Source organism: Schistocerca americana, chromosome 7 (assembly GCF_021461395.2).
Source record: "Schistocerca americana isolate TAMUIC-IGC-003095 chromosome 7, iqSchAmer2.1, whole genome shotgun sequence".
Taxonomy (NCBI): Eukaryota; Metazoa; Arthropoda; class Insecta; order Orthoptera; family Acrididae; genus Schistocerca; species Schistocerca americana.
The window spans coordinates 257,229,019-257,255,237 of record NC_060125.1 but is presented as its reverse complement, the minus strand read 5'-3'; the positions used below and the strand labels follow the sequence as shown (position 1 = coordinate 257,255,237).

The 26,219-nt window shown below is 41.1% G+C and overlaps 1 protein-coding gene across 1 annotated transcript in view; it reads right to left on the bottom strand.

The window, feature by feature from the left end:
- The window catches only part of LOC124623171 (sodium channel protein para), an 876,466-nt gene extending 850,796 nt beyond the window's left edge, over positions 1 to 25,670 (bottom strand). Inside the window, exon 1 of the mRNA XM_047148975.1 lies at positions 25,524 to 25,670. Coding sequence (XP_047004931.1) covers positions 25,524 to 25,670 — 147 coding nt within the window. The remainder of the gene's footprint in view (positions 1 to 25,523) is intronic.
- Positions 25,671 to 26,219: the final 549 nt, after the last annotated feature.

Sequence of the window (26,219 nt, the reverse complement as noted above, 5' to 3'; positions counted from 1 at the left end):
TGCACATGACAAGTAGTGGGGTTTTACTTTAACAAAATCTTACTTCTTTTTTCTTTTTCCTCCGTCCAAAATCCCCCTGCAATAATGAGAATTGGAAGGTCTCACAATCTGACAACACACATTTATTTTGTACAAAAAAGAGAGAGAGTGAGAGGTACAAAATAACAGGTATAACAAACAGTCAGCACACTGCAGTTAATATAACAACACCAATAAAAACAAAACACTTGAGAAACAACTTACATAATACTAGCAACATTGACAACAACAGAAAAGTCAAGGCAGAAAGGTAAAATACAACAATTTACAACATTAACTACAGCTGTCAGACAGTCATTCAATAAGACAAAGAATGAGTTATACAGATACACAGAGAAGGAGAGTGGGGCATAAGAAATGTCAGAAATTCTACATACATACAACTTTACAGGGTAGAAGAATTGGATGCATTATAGTTTTCCAGTTCATTTCTCCATTGTACTATGGCAGTGTATCATGCAATTGTTACCTTCTGTGTTTTCATAAAAAAACACAAAAAAAACTGAGTGTTAACACAGAACAACACACAGAGAGTGTACTTCTATACATCGGTATGTGAAGAACTAATTTTGCTGTGGTGCATTTTTACAATTTTCCGCAACACACCTTTTGACATTTACGTGTTTTTGTATATTTACTTCCTTCTTTCCATTGTCCTTATTCTTGGCTCCCATCTCCAAAATGAAATATTGATTAGTAATATTGTAAACATTTTCCTGACAAAGCGTTAAACTTCATTCACAAATAGTTTGATCAAATCTAAACACCAAAGAGTAAAGTAAATAATTACTGTTACTGAGCTGTACTCTATCAGCATACATAAAAAGCCAATGCAACACACCTTTTGACATTTACGTGTTTTTGTATATTTACTTCCTTCTTTCCACTGTCCTCATTCTTGGCTCCCATCTCCAAAATGAAATACTGATTAGTAATATTGTAAACATTTTCCTGACAAAGTGTTAAACTTCATTCACAAATAGTTTGATCAAATCTAAACACCAAAGGGTAAAGTAAATAATTACTGTTACTGAGCTGTACTCTATCAGCATACATAAAAAGCCAATACTTACAAACTACAGAAACTGGGATGAAGATAAATGATCTCCAGTAAAATAAAACAAAGATGTAACTAGAATTTACACAACCAATGCTGTCTTCATTAAAGTAAAAAAGAAAAATTATAACACGGCTGACACCAGAGACCAATAACATGGAATAAATAAGAAAACTATTGGAATTCTGACTACACTGTGTCATCAAACATACATAATAGTCATAAGGTCATTCCACATCAAGGAGACCAGGGGTCCCCACTCAACCATCTCCAAATCTAATGAAATTTGGCATGGAGGTTCTATACGGTCTTTGGTGGCTACATACCAAACTTCAGCTTGGTATCTTCAGTGGTTGAATTCTTAGGGGATTTTAAAGATAGGCTACTCACCTCCCCATTATGTACAAAGGTGCAAATGTGCCAACTTTGCTAGGCTTTTTTAAAAGTTCTAGCAAACATCTAGTCATTTGCTTTGATATACAGAATTGCTGAATTACACCATGGCAAAAATTAGGGATTTAGCCTTACCTAAATATACATACAAGCCTCTAAAGTGGCCAAAAAATTCATCGCACCATTGTAAGAGCCATGGTTTGACCGACCACTGCTACTTTTCATGTGAACCAAGCACACTGAAACTTTACAGGGTTATGTATATCTATGATGTCTCTATATCGACCAAATTTAATTAACACTGGATGCCCAGATGAAAAGATATGCATCTGCAAAGTTGGCCAAACTTTTCTACTTGCAAATTTTTTGATATTTTTGAGGGGTAATATCTCAACTGTGTCTTCTTCAATCCTCTTTTCCTTTCTACAGCTGGAAAAAGCATGCTTTAAACTTTCAAAGAAATATTGTTTAATTTCTGGAGCTTTCAGTCTGACGAGCAAGCATATGTTTCAAAAGTTATTGTTTTAGCACTTCAAGAAGATTGAAAAGTCAAATATTTTGCTCATTAAGTTCCATAATTAATTATTTTTATTTGAGGGTATAAGTCAGTTTCAAATATTAATTTAACACATGACAAAAAAACAAGTATAGTACAAAACACAACAAATTTGCAGAACAAAAATACTGAAGATTCAGTTCCATTTTTGGTCAAGCTCTTTTACAATTTTGTCAATGACAGATTGTGGATAGGTAACTGTATATTGTCTTCTTGGTGATGATGATGATGGGGCTTCTAAAGTCATGAAGATATGTTGCTCAGGAATCCAGCAGGTATCTTTTTAGACAGCCAGTGGAAGGAATGGGCATGACCACGTGGGTGCATAAAACTGATGAGGATGTCTTGTTCTTCATGTGAAACTTCACACGTTTCCAATCCACCAAAAAATTGCCATCACAAGTAACATACTGTCCTGGTTGTATACTTGGAATTGAGACTGCTGGAATTCCTTCATCTGCTTTGAAGGTGTCAACTATGAATACTGTGGCATCATTGGAAACTCTGCTTACTCTGTGCTGATTATAATTAATTGATTTTCGCTTGTTCCAGATACTGTATGTCCCATGATAAACCTTGTTTCTTGATCTGGGTTGATTTTTTTCAATTTCTTCTTTCAGTACATACAAAAGCTTTACGCCTGGAGGTTCACAGAATTTGGATAAATCATACAGAGTCAATATGTGGTTATCAAAGGCCCTCTGCAGACTAGCACAGGCCGCAAGTCCTTTTGCTGTTCCCCCAATGCCATCAGCAGGAAATTTAGCGTGGTTTGTTAAAAAAAATCCATTAGGCAGAGATGCCAAAATCCCTTTCATGCAGGTATAAATTGATGACATTTTTGAAATTCTTATAGTGAGCAGCTGAATCAAGACTAAAGTAATAAATGTTCTTAATGTCTTCAGTCTTTTGTCTTTAAATACACTATCAGCTTTATTTGAAAGGCATGGTATTATGACAAAACAGTCGCTGACCATATAAATGCTAATACTCTGACATTCTTTTCCATCAAAATAGACACGAGATGGATGAAATGTGGCCTGTCTACTCTCCCAATGGAATCCTTGAACAGTGCCCTGAACAACAAATGAATAATTCTCAGCAAAATCTATTAATATGACTAATTTGTTTTCTGTAAGATTTCTTTTTAGTGCTTAAGATATAAATTTTGGTGTTCTGACAGAAAGTGATGGCTTCTTAAACTGGTTCTTATTGTTGTGGTCTTCAGTCCTGAGACTGGTTTGATGCAGCTCTCCATGCTACTCTATCCTGTGCAAGCTTCTTCATCTCCCAGTACCTACTGCAACCTACATCCTTCTGAATCTGCTTAGTGTATTCATCTCTTGGTCTCCCTCTACGATTTTTACCCTCCATGCTGCCCTCCAATGCTAAATTTGTGATCCCTTCATGCCTCAAAACATGTCCTACCAACCGATCCCTTCTTCTATTCAAGTTGTGCCACAAACTTCTCTTCTCCCCAATCCTATTCAATACCTCCTCTATAGTTACGTGATCTACCCACCTTATCTTCAGCATTCTTCTGCAGCACAACATTTCGAAAGCTTCTATTCTCTTCTTGTACAAACTAGTTATCGTCCATGTTTCACTTCCATACATGGCCACACTCCATACAAATACTTTCAGAAACGACTTCCTGACACTTAAATCTATACTCGATGTTAACAAATTTCTCTTCTTCAGAAACGATTTCCTTGCCATTGCCAGTCTACATTTTATATCCTCTCTACTTCGACCATCATCAGTTATTTTACTCCCTAAATAGCAAAACTCCTTTACTACTTTAAGTGTCTCATTTCCTAATCTAATTCCCTCAGCATCGCCCGATTTAATTTGACTACATTCCATTATCCTCGTTTTGCTTTTGTTGATGTTCATCTTATATCCTGCTTTCAAGACACTGTCCATTCCGTTCAACTGCTCTTCCAAGTCCTTTGCTGTCTCTGACAGAATTACAATGTCATCGGCGAACCTCAAAGTTTTTACTTCTTCTCCATGAATTTTAATACCTACTCCGAATTTTTCTTTTGTTTCCTTTACTGCTTGCTCAATATACAGATTGAATAACATTGGGGAGAGGCTACAACCCTGTCTCACTCCCTTTCCCAACCACTGCTTCCCTTTCATGTCCCTCGACTCTTATAACTGCCATCTGATTTCTGAACAAATTGTAAATAGCCTTTCGCTCCCTGTATTTTATACCTGCCACCTTCAGAATTTGAAAGAGAGTATTCCAGTTAACATTGTCAAAAACTTTCTCTAAGTCTACAAATGCTAGAAATGTAGGTTGGCCTTTTCTTAATCTTTCTTCTAAGATAAGTCGTAAGGTTAGTATTGCCTCACGTATTCCAACATTTCTACGGAATCCAAACTGATCTTCCCCGAGGTCCGCTTCTACCAGTTTTTCCATTCATCTGTAAAGAATTCGCGTTAGTATTTTGCAGCTGTGACTTATTAAACTGATAGTTCGGTAATTTTCACATCTGTCAACACCTGCTTTCTTTGGTATTGGAAATATTATATTCTTCTTGAAGTCTGAGGGTATTTCGCCTGTCTCGTACATCTTGCTCACCAGATGGTAGAGTTTTGTCATGACTGGCTCTCCCAAGGCCATCAGTAGTTCTAATGGAATGTTGTCTACTCCCGGGGCCTGGTTTCGACTCAGGTTTTTCAGTGCTCTGTCAAACTCTTCACGCAGTATCTAATCTCCCATTTCGTCTTCATCTACATCCTCTTCCATTTCCATAATATTGTCCTCAAGTACATCGCCCTTGTATAAACCCTCTATATACTCCTTCCATCTTTCTGCCTTCCCTTCTTTGCTTACAACTGGGTTGCCATCTGAGCTCTTGATATTCATACAAGTGGTTCTCTTCTCACCAAAGGTCTCTTTAATTTTCCTGTAGGCAGTATCTATCTTACCCCTAGTGAGACAAGCCTCTACATCCTTACATTTGTCCTCTAGCCATCCCTGCTTAGCCATTTTGCACTTCCTGTCGATCTCATTTTTGAGACGTTTGTATTCCTTTTTGCCTGCTTCATTTACTGCATTTTTATATTTTCTCCTTTCATCAATTAAATTCAATATTTCTTCTGTTACCCAAGGATTTTTATTAGCCCTCGCCTTTTTACCTACTTGATCATCTGCTGCCTTCACTACTTCATCTCTCAGAGCTACCCATTCTTTTTCTACTGTATTTCTTTCCCCCATTCCTGTCAATTAGTCCCTTATGCTCTCCCTGAAATTCTCTACAACCTCTGGTTCTTTCAGTTTATCCAGGTCCCATCTCCTTAGATTCCCACCTTTTTGCAGTTTCTTCAGTTTCAATCTACAGTTCATAACCAATAGATTGTGGTCAGAATCCACATCTGCCCCTGGAAATGTCTTACAATTTAAAACCTGGTTCCTAAATCTCTGTCTTACCATTATATAATCTATCTGATACCTTTTAGTATCTCCAGGATTCTTCCAGGTATACAACCTTCTTTTATGATTCTTGAACCACGTGTTAGCCGTGATTAAGTTATGCTCTGTGCAAAATTCTACAAGGCGGATTCCTCTTTCATTTCTTCCCCCCAATCCATATTCACCTACTATGTTTCCTTCTCTCCCTTTTCCTAGTGACGAATTCCAGTCACCCATGACTATTAAATTTTCATCACCCTTCACTACCTGAATAATTTCTTTTATCTCGTCATACATTTCATCTGTTTCTTCATCTGCAGAGCTAGTTGGCATATAAACTTGTACTACTGTAGTAGGCATGGGCTTTGTGTCTATCTTGGCCACAATAATGCGTTCACTATGCTGTTTGTAGTAGCTAACCCGCACTCCTATTTTTTTATTCATTATTAAACCTACTCCTGCATTTTCCTATTTGATTTTGTATTTACAACCCTGTAATCACCTGACCAAAAGTCTTGTTCCTCCTGCCACCAAACTTCACTGATTCCCACTATATCTAACTTTAACCTATCCATTTCCCTTTTTAAATTTTCTAACCTACCTGCCCGATTAAGGGATCTGACATTCCACGCTCCGATCCGTAGAACGCCAGTTTTCTTTCTCCTGATAACGACGTCCTCTTGAGTAGTCCCCGCCCGGAGATCCAAATGGGGGACTATTTTACCTCCAGAATATTTTACCCAAGAAGACGCCATCATCATTTAATCATACAGTAAAGCTGCATGTCCTCGGGAAAAATTACGGCTGTAGTTTCCCCTTGCTTTCAGCCGTTCGCAGTACCAGCACAGCAAGGCCGTTTTGGTTAATGTTACAAGGCCAGATCAGTCAATCATCCAGACTGTTGCCCCTGCAACTACTGAAAAGGCTGCTGCCCCTCTTCAGGAACCACATGTTTGTCTGGCCTCTCAACAGATACCCCTCCGTTGTGGTTGCACCTACGGTACGGCCATCTGTATCGCTGAGGCACGCAAGCCTCCCCACCAACGGCAAGGTCCATGGTTCATGGGGGGGCTTAAACTGGTAATTTTCAAAATCAATGCCTCCACAAAATCTTCAACAGTTATCTGGCAAGTCTCCAATGTCTCTCTGCCAGAAATGGACCCATTGGTTGTATTCCATTGTTTCTACAGGGTCATAGTCTTTAAAAGAGTCACCAAGAAAAGCCTCTAGTCGCATTTTTCCTGGACATTCCTCACAATGTTGGAGCATACAATTTTTTGATTCCAAACTGCATACAGTTTTGTTTATTAATGCCTTGTAGTCATCTTGAATGGATGTTGCTGAAGCCAACATTAATTTGACATTTTGATGAATTGCACATACACATTCTGAATGTGATCCAGAAGCACCAGCTGTTCTACAACATTTCAGCCTGAGCTCACAAAATTTTGAGAAACTTAGTTCATTTCCATATTGCTTACAATAAGCAATGAATATTTCTTTAAGGTTACAAAGGAGGAGGCATTTCTCCTTGTGAATCTTTCCCCTTTATTCTTGCTGCAACACAATCCTTTTCGCCTGGGCATAAATGAGAAAACTCATCATCTTCAAATAAAGTGAGGAAATTTAGTTTTATTTCATAAACGAACTTTTTCCCCTTCTGGGTTTGCAGGTGTTGCCACAATCCCATCTTCCATCTTTAGTTTCCTAACCTTCTTCACCATCTTAGTTGAAACAGCAAATTCTTTAGCCATTTTTCAGTAGTGCAGCTATTTGGGGCCAGGGTGTAAATTTGAACTTTACTGCCACTGCTCATAGTCTGAAGTTTAATCTTAAGTTGTTCCCAGCTTTGTGCGTTCAGACCTTTGCACTTTATGTATCCCATTGAATCCCTTTCACTGACCTGTTGAAGCTTTAGTAGTGATTCTCCAAGTGATGATGATGAAGCATCAACACCATCAATGTCTTCAGTGGATGGTGATTCTTGCTTATCCTGGCGGGATGATTCTTTTCGGGCATTTCATGTCTACATTTGGCACAAATCTTCTGACGGTTTTAAAAACTTCATTAGTAAGTAACTTCAACCTATCAGACATGACAGTGTTTACTGGTGTTCAAGCCTTCTTGGTTATATGTTTTCCTTTACCAAATGGGTTGCAGAAATTCTGCAGGAATCGAAATTTTGTCGTCAACAAGGCATTCTCGTATGAACAAATTTGGGTATCTTCAATAAAACCAAGCCCAGATCTACACTGAAGAAGCTCCTTGTCAATTGGTCACATTTCGCTAACTGATTGTTGTTCCCTTTTGCCATGATAGAATGGTGATGACTTCAGACAATATTCAGTGTTGTTTTTACATAAAATATACAAAGTAGGCTATCAAAGCACATTGTTTTAATGCTTATCTTCAGCTACAACAGTCATTACTGATTATTCAAACACTCAGTACTCAACACTATGACTGTACAGTGTCATAATCAAAGATTACACTGCACTAAAGACTGAAACTGTGTGAACTGCCAATAATGAAAGCAGCAACTGAAAGTGGTGATTCAGCAACGTATATCACTGCTGTGAGGAATTAGCCATAAAAAACTATTTCCGCTTTAAAATACCAATGGAAACCGAGTGACAATGCATTGTAGGGTTGAAACCTTCTAAATTAACATAGCGTTCCCTTATGATCTTCTAGATTTTATAATCTTCAGGGCTCTTTCTGAGGTTTTATTATATCTATATTCTTCACCGTAAAATAATGTAAAAGCACTTCTTATTTGCATAGTTAGGCTACTTTCCCTAAACCACAGGAAAATCTTAATACTGGTAGAAGACACTACAATTACACATTTTTTGATTTACAACTTCAAATTGTATTCATTTTTGTATTTATCAGTAATCCATTATCCCTGATTTTGATGGGTATTCTTACCCATCAGTATGCGAGATCCAGAAATTAAACAATATAGCTTTGAAAGCTTAAAGGATGCTCTATCCAACCATGGCAAGAAAAAAAGGGATTGAAGAAGATACAGTTGAGATATTGGATATTGCCCCCCCCCCCCCCCCCCCCCTCAAAAGAAAAAGTACTCTAACATTTGTAAGTGGAAAATTTTGGCCAACTTTGCAGATGCATACCTTTTCATCTGGGCATCCAGTGCTAATTAAATTTGATTGATATATAGACATCATACGTAGGAATAGCCATCTGAAGTTTTTCGTGACTGGCTCATACAAAAAGTAGCAGTGGTCGGTCAAACCATGGCTCTCAGAATAGCATGACGAATTTTTTAGCCACTTTAGAGGCTTGTATCTATATTTAGGTAAGGCTAAATCGCTAATTTTTGCCATGTGTGATTTAGCATAATAAGTTGTCTATATATATTAAAGCAAATGACCAAATGTTTGCTAGAACTTTAAAAAAAGCCTAGCAAAGTTGGCACATTTGCACCTTCGTACATGATGGGGAGTTGAGTAGCCTCTCTTTAAAATCCTCTAAGAATTCAACCACTCCAGATACTGGTCTGAAATTTGGAACATAACCATCAAAGACCATGTAGAACCCTCACACCAAATTTCATTAGATTTGGAGATGGTCAAGTGGGGACACTTTCTAATATTGGTCCCTTTGACGTGGAATGACCCCATACACAAAACTTACCACTTGAGATTAACATCCACAATAAATCAGGAGGCAAACTGGGTGCAGGTTATACAAATCACTTCAGCCTTTATACGTAATATAGATGAACCAGTGGGATATTAACGCCTGTTTGAAATATGAATTTCGGCTCTTACATACCAGAGTTGATCTATATTTTGTCACTATTTGCTTAGGTCCAGAAGAAAGATTCACTTTATTATTTGCTATTGCTGTTTACTGTTACCTTTTTTTAATACTTTACCAGCAAGAGTTTTATAGTGGGGCCCACTTGCAGATGACATATGATGTAAGCACATAATATGCACCAATACTCTCCAGAGACATCTCCTTTAGGTTAATTTATAAAGAGAATGTGTGGTAAGTATGGAGTTAATATTGGCTACAATAATCAGACCGAAATTACAGTGGCTGAATCTGTCAAATGCACGATTCATATGTAATCATAATGTGCTTGTATTAGTTATCAAGTAAAAGTTGTCAACAACAAATACAAACATTGGGCTATGATATGTATCAATATATCACCACAATCTTTATTCTGTATGATCACACTTGAACCTATTATACTATCCCATTCATCCTATTGCAACCCGAGAAGTACTGTTCATTTCTAAGACTCCTCTGTACTATCCCACGAATGCTGATGTCCCTGCAGGAGTGACTCCCCTTTTTGCTGATATTAAAGACAGGCATATAACTTTCATCCGTACAGGTCAATTACTATGTGGTATAAGTGGGTAATCTACGATAATAGTTTTCTAAGGTTTAATTAAACCCCAATTAATCATAAATAATAATATGCACCACTGTCAAAAAATTAAATGGAAACATACAGCGATCACAGGAATTCGCCCACCATAATTTAAAACCCGTTTCCTGGTGGAGAAGTCAAATCAAAAGAAAATGGAATAAATGAAATAAAGACATTAATTAATAATGGGTCACTTACATAATCATCAAGATACACTATCAGGGGGATGAAGCAGGAAAGTAAAGTTAAACAATATACAAATCAGCACTAAGGAGGGATTATTGCATTATCTGATATATATAGGATACGCTTCATTACAGAGCATGACGTAATGGAAGGTAGCATGTGATAGACAGTTACAAGATAGGCCTACTACATGCAAGATGGGAAGAGAAATATATCAATTAAAAATACACAAAAAATTAAACGGATGGGACTTTACTTCATTTTTTCTGTAACTCCTTGTCATCTTTAATGTGATCTCTGTTAAGTGATAGTACGGGTGAACTGTCTAAATTACTCTCCTACTTAGTAGAAAAAAAAAAAAAAAAAGGTGTATACAATATTTTTAAAACCGATGAAATGATTTATATTTCTCTAAATATTTTTTAATTGCTTCCTCCATCTTTATGATGCTTACAACAACTACAATGAAAACGATGGTTTGGGGCACATCATAAGTTACAATATCGGCGCCCTTTCAATTAGTACCGAACTTGAAAAAAACTTTCTTTATAAAACGAATGGTATAAAATGAAAACTATAGTAGGCCCACATCGTCCTTCAGGCGGATCAAATTCTGTTTAAAGAAAACTTTTTCAATCCTAAATACAAGATACAGTACGAAGATGTGCAACACATGCACCAAATATTGTTATTGACTCAGTGAACGAATATACATTAGACAAAAGCAATAACCACACAGATTAATATCTGATTGCAAATACCTCACCAAATTACAAAATCCTACGTCAATCATGCGAAAACAACAACCCTATGAATTGTTAAAAATGCATTGTTGCTTCGTTTCCGTCTACATTGTAGCAAGCAAAGAATAAAACGCGAAGAGAGAAGGCACCACCATCGCCCAAAGGAAAAAGGTGTGAATATTCCAGGTTCCAACTTCGCACAACTTATCGTACGGTTATATTTGACAGAAACTTAATACAGTAGTTAATGACAACTGTTCCCTGTGAACACATTAAAAAGATGATAGTCGGATTTGGAAATAATTTCAAAAGTACATATGTACGGAAAGTATCACCTCTGAAGTATCTTTAAGAGGCTCCTAAACGGTCAATATTATTGTGCATTGTTATTTAAGTTCTTAATAAAGTAGGGCAGTATGTGGTCAGTTTCGAGATTTTGGACAGCCGAGGAGATGGTGATATTCCAGTTGCTCTACTTCGTTGTTAAGCTGTAACGAAGCACGTGGCCAGCCGCACACGGAGCGACTCAACAGCAACTTGTCGACTTGTGTTGGTGAAGGTTCGGCAGCGGATTACTTCCTGAGAAGTCAAATAGGACTCCCCAAGCTTATTCTATAAGGGGCGTTCAAAAAGAAACGTGCCTGTATGTTAGAAGTATTTACCCTGGCTGTTGAGACATTTGTCCCTCTGTGACACAAGGTCCACCCGTACGTGCGGAATTGGTTAACGACGCAGCCCCGGGAATCTTCTGAGAGAGCCATTCACCGCCTTGTGTCGCAGTGGGACAAGTGTCTCACTCAGCCAGGTTCAAAATGGTTCAGATGGCTCTGAGCACTATGGGACTCAACTTCTGAGGTCATTAGTCCCCTAGAACTTAGAACTAGTTAAACCTAACTAACCTAAGGACATCACAAACATCCATGCCCGAGGCAGGATTCGAACCTGCGACCGTAGCGGTCTTGCGGTTCCAGACTGCATCGCCTTTAACCGCACGGTCACTTCGGCCGGCTCAACCAGCTTCAATACTTCTAACATGCAGGTAATGGTTTCTGTAATTATGCCTCCGGCTCGTTTCTTTTTGAACGTCTCTTATATACTGGGGCTCAGCAAACAGTGCGACTGCAGAGTGACTTCTCAGTTAATCTTTTGCAACGTGTTACTATTCAGTATTCCAGCGACTCTGCGCCCGTGTTACCAAGCGGTCTGCGTTGCATCGTGTCCTCGAACACAGCTGTGTATTAGTCTAATCTGAAGATAAACGTGGAGTATGCTAACATCAGCTTTGTACGAGAAGGTAAAAAAAAAAAAAAACATTTTATACAACTACAAGCTCCCATGCTTTTGTAGGAGAGATTGATAGTGAAAGCGGGGAGTGAAGTGGGAAAAGAACTTCATACTACATTTGTAGTGTAGTGGACATCTATTGTCTAAAATAAAATTACCGGTAAGTTATGTAAGTGGAAACAAATGAACAGAAAATTGTAAATCATACCGATATTATTCTTATATGTCTTCTTTGTCATTCTGTAAAATTACAGTGTCATGTAGAAACAAAAAGTGAAAACCACAATTCTCCGATCGTGAAAGTACTAGTGATTTAACGAGCACAAACACACCATCATCAAATTTTCATGTCTATGCATCTCAAGATATTCGGGTTTTCAAAAAAAAAAAAAAAAAAAAAAGTAATGATGTGTTATGGCGGGGTAAATCAACAGCACCAAATCCCTGTAGCACTGTGTAGTTGTTCTATAAAAAGCTATGCATATCGAATCTGTTACAGTTGGTTGTTACACACAGCCTGCAGTTTGCATTTCTTTGGATACGGAATACAGACGAATCCAGAATCTTCTTCGTTTTCTTACTCTTCTGTAATAATAATAGAGAACCACATCTTGATCTGAGCTTGAATCGAAGCTCGACATGCCGAGTGTAACCAAAAGTGAATCGAAGCTCGACATGCCGAGTGTAACCGAAAGATGTTCGGGTGGGACAAACAATACTCCCCGCTCGCATACAGCAATTGCAGTTTCTCATTTCTGAGTTTCCCCTTGGGCGGAACTACGTTGCCAGCTACTCGGCGATCAGTTGCCGATGTAGATTGCCTGGCCATTGCGTTCCGTTCCAGTCGCTACGTGTGCGGACGGTCTAACAGTGTGAGTAGGATAAGACGTCACCCCTTATGTTTCCTGATCGGGTCATGGTAACGAAACAAGTTTATCGGTAAATGATAATAAGTGTATGGGCACATAATTTTGTTGCATAGGGAATCGTTACAACACTTACCTCAACCGAGGCACTGGCGTACTACGTATTTTTTGATTCCAACGATAAACTTTTTTAACGGTATTCGAAACCTCTTGATAAGACAAGTACAGTGATATAACGCTTGTTAATGATGATGTTGAACCTTTTCACAAAAGGTTAAACATCCCCCCCCCCCCTTGAACCATGGACCTTGACATTGGTGGGGAGACTAGAGTGCCTCAACGATACAGATAGCCGTACCGTAGGTGCAACCACAACGGAGGGGTATCTTTTGAGAGGCCAGACAAACGTGTGGTTCCTGAAGAGGGGCAGCAGCCTTTTCAGTAGTTGCAGGGGCAACAGTCTGGATGATTGACTGATCTGGCCTTGTAACACTACTCAAAACGGCCTTGCTGTGCTTGTACTGCGAACGGCTGAAAGCAAGGGGGAACTACAGCCGCAATTTTTCCCGAGGGCATGAAGCTTTACTGTATGGTTAAATGATGATGGCATCCTCTGGGTAGAATATTCCGGAGGTAAAATAGTCCCCCATTCGTATCTCCGGGCTGGGACTGCTCAGGAGGACGTTGTTATCAGGAGAAAGAAAACGCGTTCTACGGACTGGAATGTCAGATCCCTTAATCGTGCGGGTAGGTTAGCAAATTTAAAAAGGGAAATGGATAGGTTAAAGTTAGATATAGTGGGAATTAGTGAAGTTCGGTGGCAGGAGGAACAAGACTTCTGGTCAGGTGAATACAGGGTTATAAACACAAAAGCAAATAGGGGTATTGCAGGAGTAGGTTTAATAATGAATAGGAATGCGGGTAAGCTACTACAAACAGCATAGTGAATGCATTATTGTGGCCGAGATAGATACGAAGCCCACGCCTGCCACAGTAGTACAAGTTTATATGCCAACTAGTTCTGCAGATGATGAAGAAATTGATTAAATGCATGACGAGATAAAAGAAACTATTCAGATAGTGAAGGAAGACGAAAATTTAATAGTCATGGGTGACTGGAACTAGGTAGTAGGAAAAGGAAGAGAAGGAAACGTAGTAGGTGAATATGGAATGGGAGTAAGGAACGAAAGAGGAAGCCTCCTGGTAGAATTTTGCACAGAGCATAACTTAATCATAGCTAACACTTGGTTCAAGAATCATGAAAGATGGTTGTATACATGGAAGAAGCCTGTAGATACTAGAAGGTCTCAGATAGATTATATAATGGTAAGACAGAGATTCAGGAACCAGGTTTTAAATTGTAAGACATTTCCAGGGGCAGATGTGGACTCTGACCACAATCTATTGGTTATGAACTGTAGATTAAAACTGAAGAAACTGCAAAAAGGTGGGAATTTGAGGAGATGGGACCTGGATAACCTGAAAGAACCAGAGGTTGTACAGAGTTTCAGGGAGAGCATTAGGGAACGATTGACAAGAATGGGGGTAAGAAATACAGTAGAAGAAGAATGGGTAGCTTTGAAAGATGAAATAGTGCAGGTAGCAGAGGATCAAGTAGGTAAAAAGACGAGGGCTAATAGAAATCCTTGGGTAACAGAAGAGATATTGAATTTAATTAATGAAAGGAGAAAATACAAAAATGCAGTAAATGAAGCAAGCAAAAGGAATACAAACGTCTCAAAAATGAGCTCGACAGGAAGTGCGAAATGGCTAAGCAGGGATGGCTGGAGGACAAATGTAAGGATGTAGAGGCGCATATCACTAGAGGTAAGATAGATACTGCCTACAGGAAAATTAAAGAGACCTTTGGAGAAAAGAGAACCACTTGTATGCATATCAAGAGCTCAGATGGAAACCCAGTGCTAAGGAAAGAAGGGAAAGCAGAAAGGTGGAAGGAGTATATAGAGGGTCTATACAAGGGCGATGTCCTTGAGGACAATATTATGGAAATGGAAGAGAATGTAGGTGAAGATGAAATAGGAGATATGATACTGAGTGAAGAGTTTGACAGCGCACTGAAAGACCTAAGTCGAAACAAGGCCCGTGGAGCAGACAACATTCCATTAGAACTACTGATGGCCTTGGGAGAGCCAGGCCTAACAAAACTCTGCCATCTAGTGAGCAAGGTGTAGAGACAGGTGAAATATCCTCAGACTTCAAGAAGAATACAATAATTTCAATCCCAAAGAAAGCAGGTGTGAAAATTACCGAAGTATCAGTTTAATAAGCCACGGCTGCAAAATACTAACACGAATTCTTTACAGACGAGTGGAAAAACTGGTAGAAGCCGACCTCGGGGAAGATCAGTTTGGATTCCGTAGAAATGTTGGAATACGTGAGGCAATACTAACCTTACGACTTATCTTAGAAGAAAGATTAAGAAAAGGCAAACCTACGTTTCTAGCATTTGTAGACCTACAGAAAGCTTTTGACAATGTTGACTGGAATACTCTCTTTCAAATTCTGCAGGTGGCAGGGGTCAAATACAGGGAGCGAAAGGCTATTTACAATTGCTACAGAAATCAGATGGCAGTTATAAGAGTCGAGGGGCATGAAAGGGAAGCAGTGGTTGGGAATGGAGTGAGACAGGGTTGTAGCCTATCCCCGACGTTATTCAATCTGTTTATTGAGCAAGCAGTAAAGGAAACGAAAGAAAAATTCGGAGTAGTAATTAAAATCCATGGAGAAGAAATAAAAACTTTGAGGTTCGCCGATGACATTGTAATTCTGTCAGAGACCGCAAAGGACCTGGAAGAGCAGCTGAACGGAATGGACAGTGTCTTGAAAGGAGGATATAAGATGAACATCAACAAAAGCAAAACGAGGATAATGGAATGTAACCGAATTAAATCGGGTGATGCTGATGGAATTAGATTAGGAAATGAGACGCTTAAAGTAGTGAATGAGTTTTGCTATTTGGGGAGCAAAATAACTGATGGTGGTCGAAGTAGAGAGGATATAAAATGTAGACTGGCAATGGCAAGTAATGCGTTTCTGAAGAAGAGAAATTACTTAACATCGAGTATAGTTTTAAGTGTCAGGAAGTCGTTTCTGAAAGTATTTGTATGGAGTGTAGCCATGTATGGAAGTGAAAGATGGATGATAAATAGTTTAGACAAGAAGAGAATAGAAGCTTTCGAAATGTGGTCCTACAAAGAATGCTGAAGATTAGATGGGTAGATCACATAACTAATGAGGAGGTATTAAACAGAATTGGAGAGAAGAGAAATTTGTGGCACAACTTGACTTGAAGAAGGGATTGGTTGGTGGGGCCTATTCTGAGGCATCAAGGGATCACCAATTTAGTACTGGAGGGGAGCGTGGAGGGTAAAAATCGTAGAGGGAGACCAAGAGATGAACACACTAAACAGATTCAGAAGAATGTATGTTGCTGTAGGTGCTGGGAGATGAAGCTTGCACAGGATAGAGTGGCATGGAGAGATGCATCAAACCAGTCTCTGGACTGAAGACCACAACAACAACAAACACCGCCAGGCGGTGCTCTCATGGCACGCTCTCGTTTCATTCAGCGAGAAGCCAGGCCTATACTACACATATATAATGTATTTCCTCTTGGCAATACTTCATATGACACAGATACAGTATAAGCTGCGATATTTGTAAGCTACCAGAAAGGGCTTGGGGAAATTGATTCATATGTGTATATGTCCTGATGTTCATAAGAACTTTTCTACAAGCAGCTGCATTTCCGTCGCGTAGTTTTCGATTTGAACCTGTCCTGTGACTTCTTACTTGTCACCCCCGACATAAATACGTCGCTCTTCCATTCTACAAGATCAAAAAGGGTCCTGTCCACGGAAAAAGGAACTACTGCATTAAATTCTGAGTTTCCGAAAATATTATTTGATGTGCCTGTGTCAAGAGATACCCAAATGTTTCTTAAACGTAAAACAACTGTTACTGGACAATTTTAATTACAGATACTACTCGAAGCTATAATCAAATGGAATCACAAGTCAGGGAACGCAACATTTCAGGGGTAATGAGTTGGTGACTACCTGTCATCTACAAAATATGCACATTTCTAAATAGAATATAGATTTGCACATCACTTAAGCATGTATTCACATTGCTTCCCATCGACATCAAGACACATTTGTTTTGGCCGTTCGAGAATTAGATGAACAGAGATGTATCATGGGTGACATTAGATGTATTCTGGGACGATTCTTCGAGACGTGTCGTATGATGTGGTTTTGTTTCCATGGTAGTCTGCATCTATGAGTGCTGTCCACAGAAAGACACGAAGAGAAATCACATCGTGGACCCGGTAGACTATTTTACTGCAGCGTTCCGTCCTATCCAACACCGCAATAGCTGACTCGGCAGCCTCACCTTTCAGTTGTAGCACATTTCCCGGATACTTTTCAGAAAAGTTTCTACGCCAGCATTAGTAAGAATTATGTCGCTGCACTTTGTCCTTTGAAGAGCGTACGAATAGCGTTAAAAATAGTAGATAGTTCGCTTAAGGTATCTTTGTCGATACAACAGTCGCCAAACTTAGATAGCGAAACCTGTTGCAACAACTGGCACCAGATACGCGCACCAGGCAGGAGGCGTGTGGCTATGCACTACCTACGTAACGTGATCCAGTGGCCTCCGAAACGGCCTAAAGCTGCCCGCACAACGACTGCCAACTAGTGTTGTATTCCGTCTGCCTGCTTCCAACAGAAGCGCCGGCAGCTCTCTGCGCTGCAAACTAGGACTGCGTTTGGTACTCGTCTCTGGCTTGATTTCTCGTAGCAGTACTATTCAGTCACGACATATTATACTTGGCCTTTTTCGGAAACATCCGGTGACGTTACCGTAAACAGCTACAGCGGCACTGTATATGCTTTCAGGTCAGCTGTGCACATACTACGTATAATGCCGATAACGCTCTGACTCACGATGAACGGGCCGAATCGCCCTTCCTCCCAGGTGCAAAAATACTTAGGTCGACTGGTAACATCTACATCACCGTGAGGTGCATGGCAGAGGGTACGTCGTCTCATTGTACCAGTTATAAGGGTATCTTCGTGTTCCATTCACGAATGGAACGCGGGAAGAATGATTGTTTGAATGCTTCTGGGCGTGCTGTAAATATTCTGATCTTATCCTCACGATCCGTATGCGAGCGATACGTAGGGGCTTCTTGTATATTCCTAGAATAAATATTTAAAGCCGGTTGCTCAAACTTTGTTAACAGCTTTCTCGGGATAGTTCTTCAAGAGTCTTCCAGTTCAGTTCCTTCAGTATCTGGGTGACACTATTCCACAAATTAAACAAATCTGTGACCATTCGTGCTGCCCTTCTCTGTATACGTTCAATATCCCCTGTTAGTTCTGTCTGATAGGGTCCCACACACTTGAACAATATTCTAGAACCAGTCGTACGAGTAATGGTAAACAATGTAAACAATCTCCTTTGTAGACTGATTGCACTTCCCCAGTGTTCTATCAATAAACCAAAATCTACCACCAGCTTCGCCGCGCGGGATTAGCTGAGCGGTCTCAGGCGCTGGAGTCATGGACTGTGCGGCTGGTCCCGGCGGAGGTTCGAGTCCTCCCTGGGGCATGGGTGTGTGTGTTTGTCCTTAGAATAATTTAGGTTAAGTAGTGTGTAAGTTTAGGGACTGATGACCTTAGCAGTTAAGTCCCATAAGATTTCACACACGTTTGAACATTTTTTTTTTTTTCTACCACCAGCTTCACCAACGACTGAACCTATGTAACCATTACACTTCATATTCCTATAAAGTGTTACACCCAGGTAATGGTATGAATTGGCCGATTCTAACAGTGACTCGTTGACATTATAGTCATAGCATAATAGTTTTTTCCGTTTTGGAAGTGCAAAATTTTCCATTTCTGCACATGTAGAGCAAGTTGCCAATCTCTGCACCACTTTGAAATCTTATCAAGGTCTGACTGAATATTTATGCAGCTTCTTTAAGGTAGTACTTCATTACAGATAACTGAATCATCAGCAAGAAGCCCGATTTTCCTATTAATATTATCTGCAAGGTCATTAATATACAACATGAAAAGCAAGGGTCCCAACACACTTCCCTGGGACACACCGGAAGTTACTTCTACATCTGACGACGACAAAAAATCCTCAATCCAGTCACGAATTTCACCAACGCTTATTATCAAAAGTACGGTCATATGGGGTCATATGACCGTACTTTTGATAATAAGCGTTGGTGCGGTACTGGGTCAAATGCTTTTCGGAAATCAAGAAATACTGCGTCTACCTGGTTGCCTTGATCCAAAGCTTTCAATATGTCAGGTGAGAAAAGTGTGAGTTGTGTTTCACACGATCGATGTTGGTTGACATTGAGGAGGTCATTCTGTTCAAGATGCCTCATTGTGTTTGAACTCATAATATGCTGTAATATTCTACAACAAATCGATGCCAAGGGTATTGGACGGTAGTTTCGTGGATCATGTCTTCTGCCCTTCTTGTAGACAGGCATGACCTGTACTTTTTGCCAAAAACTGATCACGGTTTTTTGTTCGAGGGATCTACGTTTGATTATAGTTAGAAGAGAGGCTAACTCAGCGGCAAATTCGATGGACTTCAGCTTTATTTACCAACTTACGATATTTCACAGCGTTCATTCTTTGCGTAACCGAAACCAAACAGAAGACTGTTTTGTGCACTGTACCCTCAAGTTTTACAGAGCTTGTAGCTAGTGCTTATGTTTAAATATAAGGAACGGAACAACAACAGAATTATGTGCCCCTCTGTGTGCTTTCATTTTCCAGAAGCCTCGTTGCTATATATGGAACCGTTTATGAAATACAATAAAACGGCGTTACGGTCTTACGCGACTCACCCCGTATATCCTGTGAGATATCACGATTTGCGAAGCAAAGGAAACATAACGCTTTTTTAGTTGCTGCGAAAAATAGTGTAGTGCAAATCAATTACTATGAGTGTCTCTAGTCACATACAGTGATATTAATTTTGCTTTAACTTAAAAAAGAAACAGATGAAGTTAGAAATGTTGCCTTAGTTTAGTAGCTCTTTCTGTACTACCCATATTCTCAAGCAGAGAGAAATGGTTAATCGAAGCCTTAAATGTCACTGGTAAAATGATCCCGTCATAGGTTCCACGATGCCTCCAGCTGTAAAAAGAGCATTGAAATATGTGTTAAAATAATGCTACATACATCAACTTTGGTCAGCATTCCGAACTGTAAACATTACATGTTACATTCTTATAGCTTTGTAACGTAAGGATACGTAATAAGAACTGGGAATTATATTATCCTAGGCTCCTTTCACGACTGTCCAAGAAAGCAGAGGAGTTTAGGAGACTTTCATGGTCCGTGTCATTGGTACTAAGGGAAGAAAACTAAACTCATGCTCATAAATAAGGATAATTGCAGAATGTGGTGCCACACAACGTGGCACTACACAAAACTGGCGCTAATAACATAGGCACATAGGGAACACGACACAGATCTGTAGTCCACGGTATTGGTGATAAGTTGATTGGTTCAAATGGCTCTAAGTACTATGGGACTTAATATCTGAGGTCATCAGTCCCCTAGACTTAGAACTACTGAAACGTAACTAATCTAAGGACATCACGCACATCCATGCCCGAGGCAGGATTCGAACCTGCGACCGTAGCAAAGCGCGGTTCCGGACTGAAGCGCCTAGAACCGCTCAACCACAACGGCCGGCGGTGATAAGTTGAGAAAACCATCCTGAAATACATGTGTTACAAAATGCCACTGTTTCCTGCGCATGTACCCCGACATTAATATGGGATATGATCACCACGCAAACGTACACATTCCGCACAACGGGTTGGCATACTCTGGATCAGGTGGTCGAGCAGCTGCTGGGGTATAGCCTCTCATTCTTGCAGCAGTGCCTGTCGGAGCTCCCGAAGTGTCGTAGGGATTTGAAGACGTACAGCGATACCTCGACCGAGAGCATCCCAAACGTGCTCGATGGGGTTTAGGTCTGGAGAACAGGCAGGCTACTCCATTCGCCGGATATCTCCTGTTTCAAGGTACTCCTCCACGATGGCAGCTCGGTAGCGCCGTGTGTTATCATCCATCAGGAGGAAGGTGGGACCCACTGCACCCCTGCAAAGGCGGGAATACTGGTGCAAAATGACGTCCCGATACGCCTAACCTGTTACAGTTCCTCTGTCAAAGACATGCAGGGGTGTACGTGCACCAATCATAATCCCATCCCACACCATCAAAACACAACATCCATACATGTCCCTTTCAAGTACATTACGGGGTTGGTATCTGGTTCCTGGTTCACGCCAGATGAAAACCCAATGATAATCACTGTTCAGACTATACCTAGACTCGTCCGTGAATATAACCTAGGACCACTGTTCCAATGACCATGTACTATGTTCTTGACACCAGGCTTTAAGGGCCCTCCTGTGACCAGGGGTCAGTGGAATGCACCATTAGCAAGTCTAAAAGCGTCTGCACACTTACTCGCTGCACTGTACTCTGACATGTACCAACACACCTCTGCGTATGTGGACTGCTGCTAGCGCCACCGTGCGACGACCGCAGGTCAAATGCACCGCATGGTCATACCCCAAGGTGATTTAAACACGCAAACCGCCTACCAGAGCGTTGTTTCACCATGTATCAGCATTATCCTTCATTTATGAGCATGAGTAGTGGAAGTGCTTTTTATTTTTCTGTATCGTTGGAATAAGTTTATATATAAGCAACATTGTACGGAAACGTAAGGATGTGAAATGTCTGCCTCTCACGTTTCAAAGTCGTTATTGACAAAATCTCATGAACATTTCGCAATGTGGTGGCTTCAGTTATGGAGCAGTTATCTTCAGACTCCAACCGAGCACGCCGCATACCGGGACGCCAGGTGTTCATAAAGCACTATTTACAGTGTAATAACGCATTTTGAATCCGTGGTGTCACTGTGTGCTGCGTACGTGACTGGAGTCTTAAGATGAAATGCTCCATAGTTGAAACAAGCTGCATTGCGAATTGTTCTTGTAATTGTGTCAATATTGGAATAAACGATAATATTAAGTCAGTTATGATCTTCGGTGACGGAATACCAGTTGCCCCAGCTAACGCAGTACTTTAGATCAGTTGGAATAATACTTCTCCGAATACAGGTGTCTTTTTTCTTTGTCGTTATTTAAGTCTCTCAAAAGGGAACAACGTACCCGCTCTTCAACTGCTTAGTATATTAAAATACAATGCGTTCAAAACAGGCACAAACAGTTGAAAACATATAAATAACGTAATTAAATCTAGTTGGTGTGGATGTAATCTGATGAGAGGAATGGAAGCAAAAATGGAACTGAGGTAGGTGAGCGGAGCTGTTGTAAGAGGTAAGGTGGGGTTGGCATGGAAGAAGGATATCTAAGTGGGAGAAAAGGAATTGGGAGTGGTTTCAGGAGTATGTGGCATTGACAAGTAGAGGGTCACACAGCAAAATGGATATTTTTAAAGACAGTTGTCAGAAAAGGAGTTTTCTGTGGTGAGGATGAGATGTAGAGACTTGTTACGATAGAGGGGCCATGTCTATGTGGGCATTCAGCTGGAGGGTTTCTTACCTTGCGCTTGTAGAAGTAGGTCAGATGTGATCAGTTACAGGTGTTACATTAGGGTGTTGTTTACGGATGTGATCGGATTTATAATACGGAGAGATTGGCAGATTTTGACGGTATAAGATCAGACAGTCGCTGGAGGCATTGCATATTTGAGAACGGTTTGTTTGAGGTTTCGGATCTGGAAGGTTCTACGTGATTTGTTGGACGATAACCGAATCAGATGTTGCCAGCGTCATATTATGTACCCCTTAAAACTGAAAGAAGATGAACGAAAATGTGAAATGTCTAAATACAAGGAAATGCCAGATGAAACTTGTAATTAAAAATGGAAGCACAAAGCTGTATTGCTTATCGACATAATGTTCCCCGCGTTTAATGGAAGTTCGTCAGCGCTTAAAAACTGTCTGAACTCACAGAAAAAAGAGTTCGTTTGGAGGGGTGTGAGTAACCACAAGTGCACAAGATAGCGTACTTCTTCAGGATAACTAAAATTCTCCAAACCACTGACTCTCTAATTGTTGTGAACACAAAAAAATTGCTCGGGGAGGTTTGATGATTATCGTGAATATGGAAGTGATACAGGGCATAGGAGGCGGATATTGTCGTCGTTAGCTGCCTGAACGGTCTGGAATAATTTTCTGCTGAGATGGCTACTAGGGTACACTTAAGACTTCCCACCTGGCGGACATTGGACCGTTGAACAGTTTAAATCGTCTACTGAGATGTACAAGTATGAAAATCTGTCTACCGGGTTTCTCTTTTATAACCACGAAGTCTCAGCGGAATGAGATGGAGTACATGCAGAAATGTTCGAAAATGACTTGTTGGTATTTATTTCCTGCACTTAGATGACTTGGAACACATTAAAAGTATGAAGCGCAATCTGTGTCTTACACGCGTTGTCCAGTGCGTCAACCAGTTTCACAAGAACGAACACTGTAGCAAGTCAATAATTTTGTTAGAGTGTTTGGCGTGAAAGACCATACCATATAGTTGAACACCTGAGATACATTTAACATTCTCTTTGGAGTCGCATGGAGTAAAACAGCGGAGAATCACTTACCTGACTGAAATATACTCTAAGGGGGAAAAATGATGGAGCACTAAGGAACTATCCGAATGCGACAGAAATCGGTAGATGTGATTTAGACGTACAGACAAACAAATGACTACAATTTCAGAAAAAAATAAATGATTTATTCAAGACAAAGAACTTTATAAATTGAGAAAGTCAATAACGCATTGGTCCACCTCTGGCAGTTATGCAAGCAATTATCCGGCTTGGCATTAATTGATAGTGTTGTACTGAGAGATATCGTGACAGATTCTGTCCAAAGGGAGCGTTAGACCGTCAAAATCCCAAGCTAGTTGGAGGGACCTGCCCATAACGCTCGTTTGGGGAGATATCTGGCGACCTCTCTGGCAGAAGTAGAGTTTGGCAAAGGCGAAGACAAGGAGTGGAAACTCGCCGTGTGCTGGCGGGCATTATCTTGCTGAAATGTCCGCAGCTCGTGGTCTCGCGGTAGCGTTCTCGCTTCCCCAGCACGTGGTCCAGGGTTCGATTCCCGGCGGGGTCGGGGATTTTCTCTGCCTCGTGATGACTGGGTGTTGTGTGTCATTCATCATAATTTCATCATCGTCGTTGACTCGCAAGTCGCCGCAGTGGCATCAACTAAAAAGAACTTGTGATACGGCGGCCGAACTGCCCCGCGTGGGGCCTCCCGGCCAACAATGCCATACGATCATTATCATTATTATCTTGCTGAAATGAAAGCCTATGATGGCTTTCCCTGAAGGGCAACAAAACGGGTCGAAGCCTATCGTCGACGTACCGCTGTGCTAAGGGAGCCGCGGATGGCGACCAAAGAACTGGCAACCTAGACCATAACTCGTGGATGTCGGGTTGTGTGGCGGGCGAAAGTCAGGCTAGTGTACCACCGCTGTCTGAGACGTCTCCAGAAACGTCTTCGCTGGTCATTCTACTCCAGTCAGTGAGACTGCAGGCCAAAAACGTGTTTGGAGGCACCCTGGACAGGTTTGGGATACTAACCTGGCTGTCGTGTGCCATACGCCCTGCAACCAAGAGTGATGGTGTAGGGTGCCATTTGATTTCATAGAGAAACCTCTATTGTTGTCATCCACGGCACCCTTCATGGCAAGCCATCCTGGTCTTACATTTCAGCAAGATGATGTCCAACCCACACAGCGATAGTTTCTAGTACTCAACTTCGTGCTTGGCAAACCATCCCTTGGCCAGCAAGGTCGCCAGATCTCTCCTCAGTGGGGAACAGTTGGAGAATAATGGGCAGAGCCCTACAACCAGCTCGGGATCTACGATCTAACACGCCAGTTGGACAGAATTGGCCACCATACCCCTGAGGAGGACATCCAACCATATTGTCAATCAATGGCAAGTCGAATAATTACTTTCATAAGGGCTAGGGGTAGAGCAAAGGGTTATTGACATGCTCAGTTTCTGAAACACTTTCTCTTTAATAAATCATACAGTTTTTTATAAAATTGTAATCATTTATTTGTCTGTACACGTACATCAAATCTACCGATTTCCGTCCAATTCCTTTGTGGTGCATCGTTATCTTTTTTCTCTTAGAGTGTATATGTGTCATTTGCGTACATGGGTATAGTTGCGGTTAAGAAGTTAGTAATGGAATAAAACGGAGCTGTCTATTGTAATGTAGATGCCAACGACGACTCAAATACTGTGTTAGGTGTTTTGGAACCTCGCTCAGCTTCACCACCCTGTAAGAAATGGGTTCAGTTGGATATAAGGAAAAAATTAGACACATATTACGAGAGGCAGCAGCATCGCGCATGACGTACGGAGAGTCTCCCGTGCGTGGTGCTCCGCCGGCTGCAGGAGACGGAAGAGGGCCGTCCGGTACCTTGTAGATACTTACTTCTCCCTCAGCTCTCTTCTTTTCGAGCTCCTTCTGCTTGGCATATTCCTCGGCGATACGCGCCTCGATGGCGGCCAGCGACTCGCGGGTGAACGGACGGAACAAGCTGCGTTCTTCCTCTGATATGGACTCTAGGTCCTCGGACATGGTCCCAGGTGGCGCTGGCGGGGGCGGCTAACAGCAGTGGCGGCCCCGGGCGGGCTGTGGGGCGGCGGCGGCGGCGGCCGGCGGGGGCGGGCTGCGGGCGCGGCCGGCCGTCTCTGTCATGTCCACCCTCAGCCTGCAACAGCGCCACGGCGCGTCCGGGCGGCCGCTGCAACACACAGCGCGCCCCCGTCACGCCTCCGCTCGCTGCAGCCTACTGTACGAGGCAAATCAAAGTCATAGAGGCAGCAACGACTTAGAATTCTCACAACACTGGACAAGAAATTAGTCAGCCCCAGACATCACGCTAACATCGTGTTAACTACCGTTCCTCCTTGCTTAAATGCATGGTGGTTCCAAAAACGTACCAAATACTTGTGAAGCCCTGACTCACCAAGCATTAAGGTATCTTTCATGATCCCTCTAGAGTACGTGATAGTTCCCATTACGACCAAGAGAGATCAGAAACTGATATCAAATATGGAGTGCCTCAAAGTTCTGTCTTGGGACCCCATCTTTTCTTGATTTATGTTAATGATACACAGTATTGTT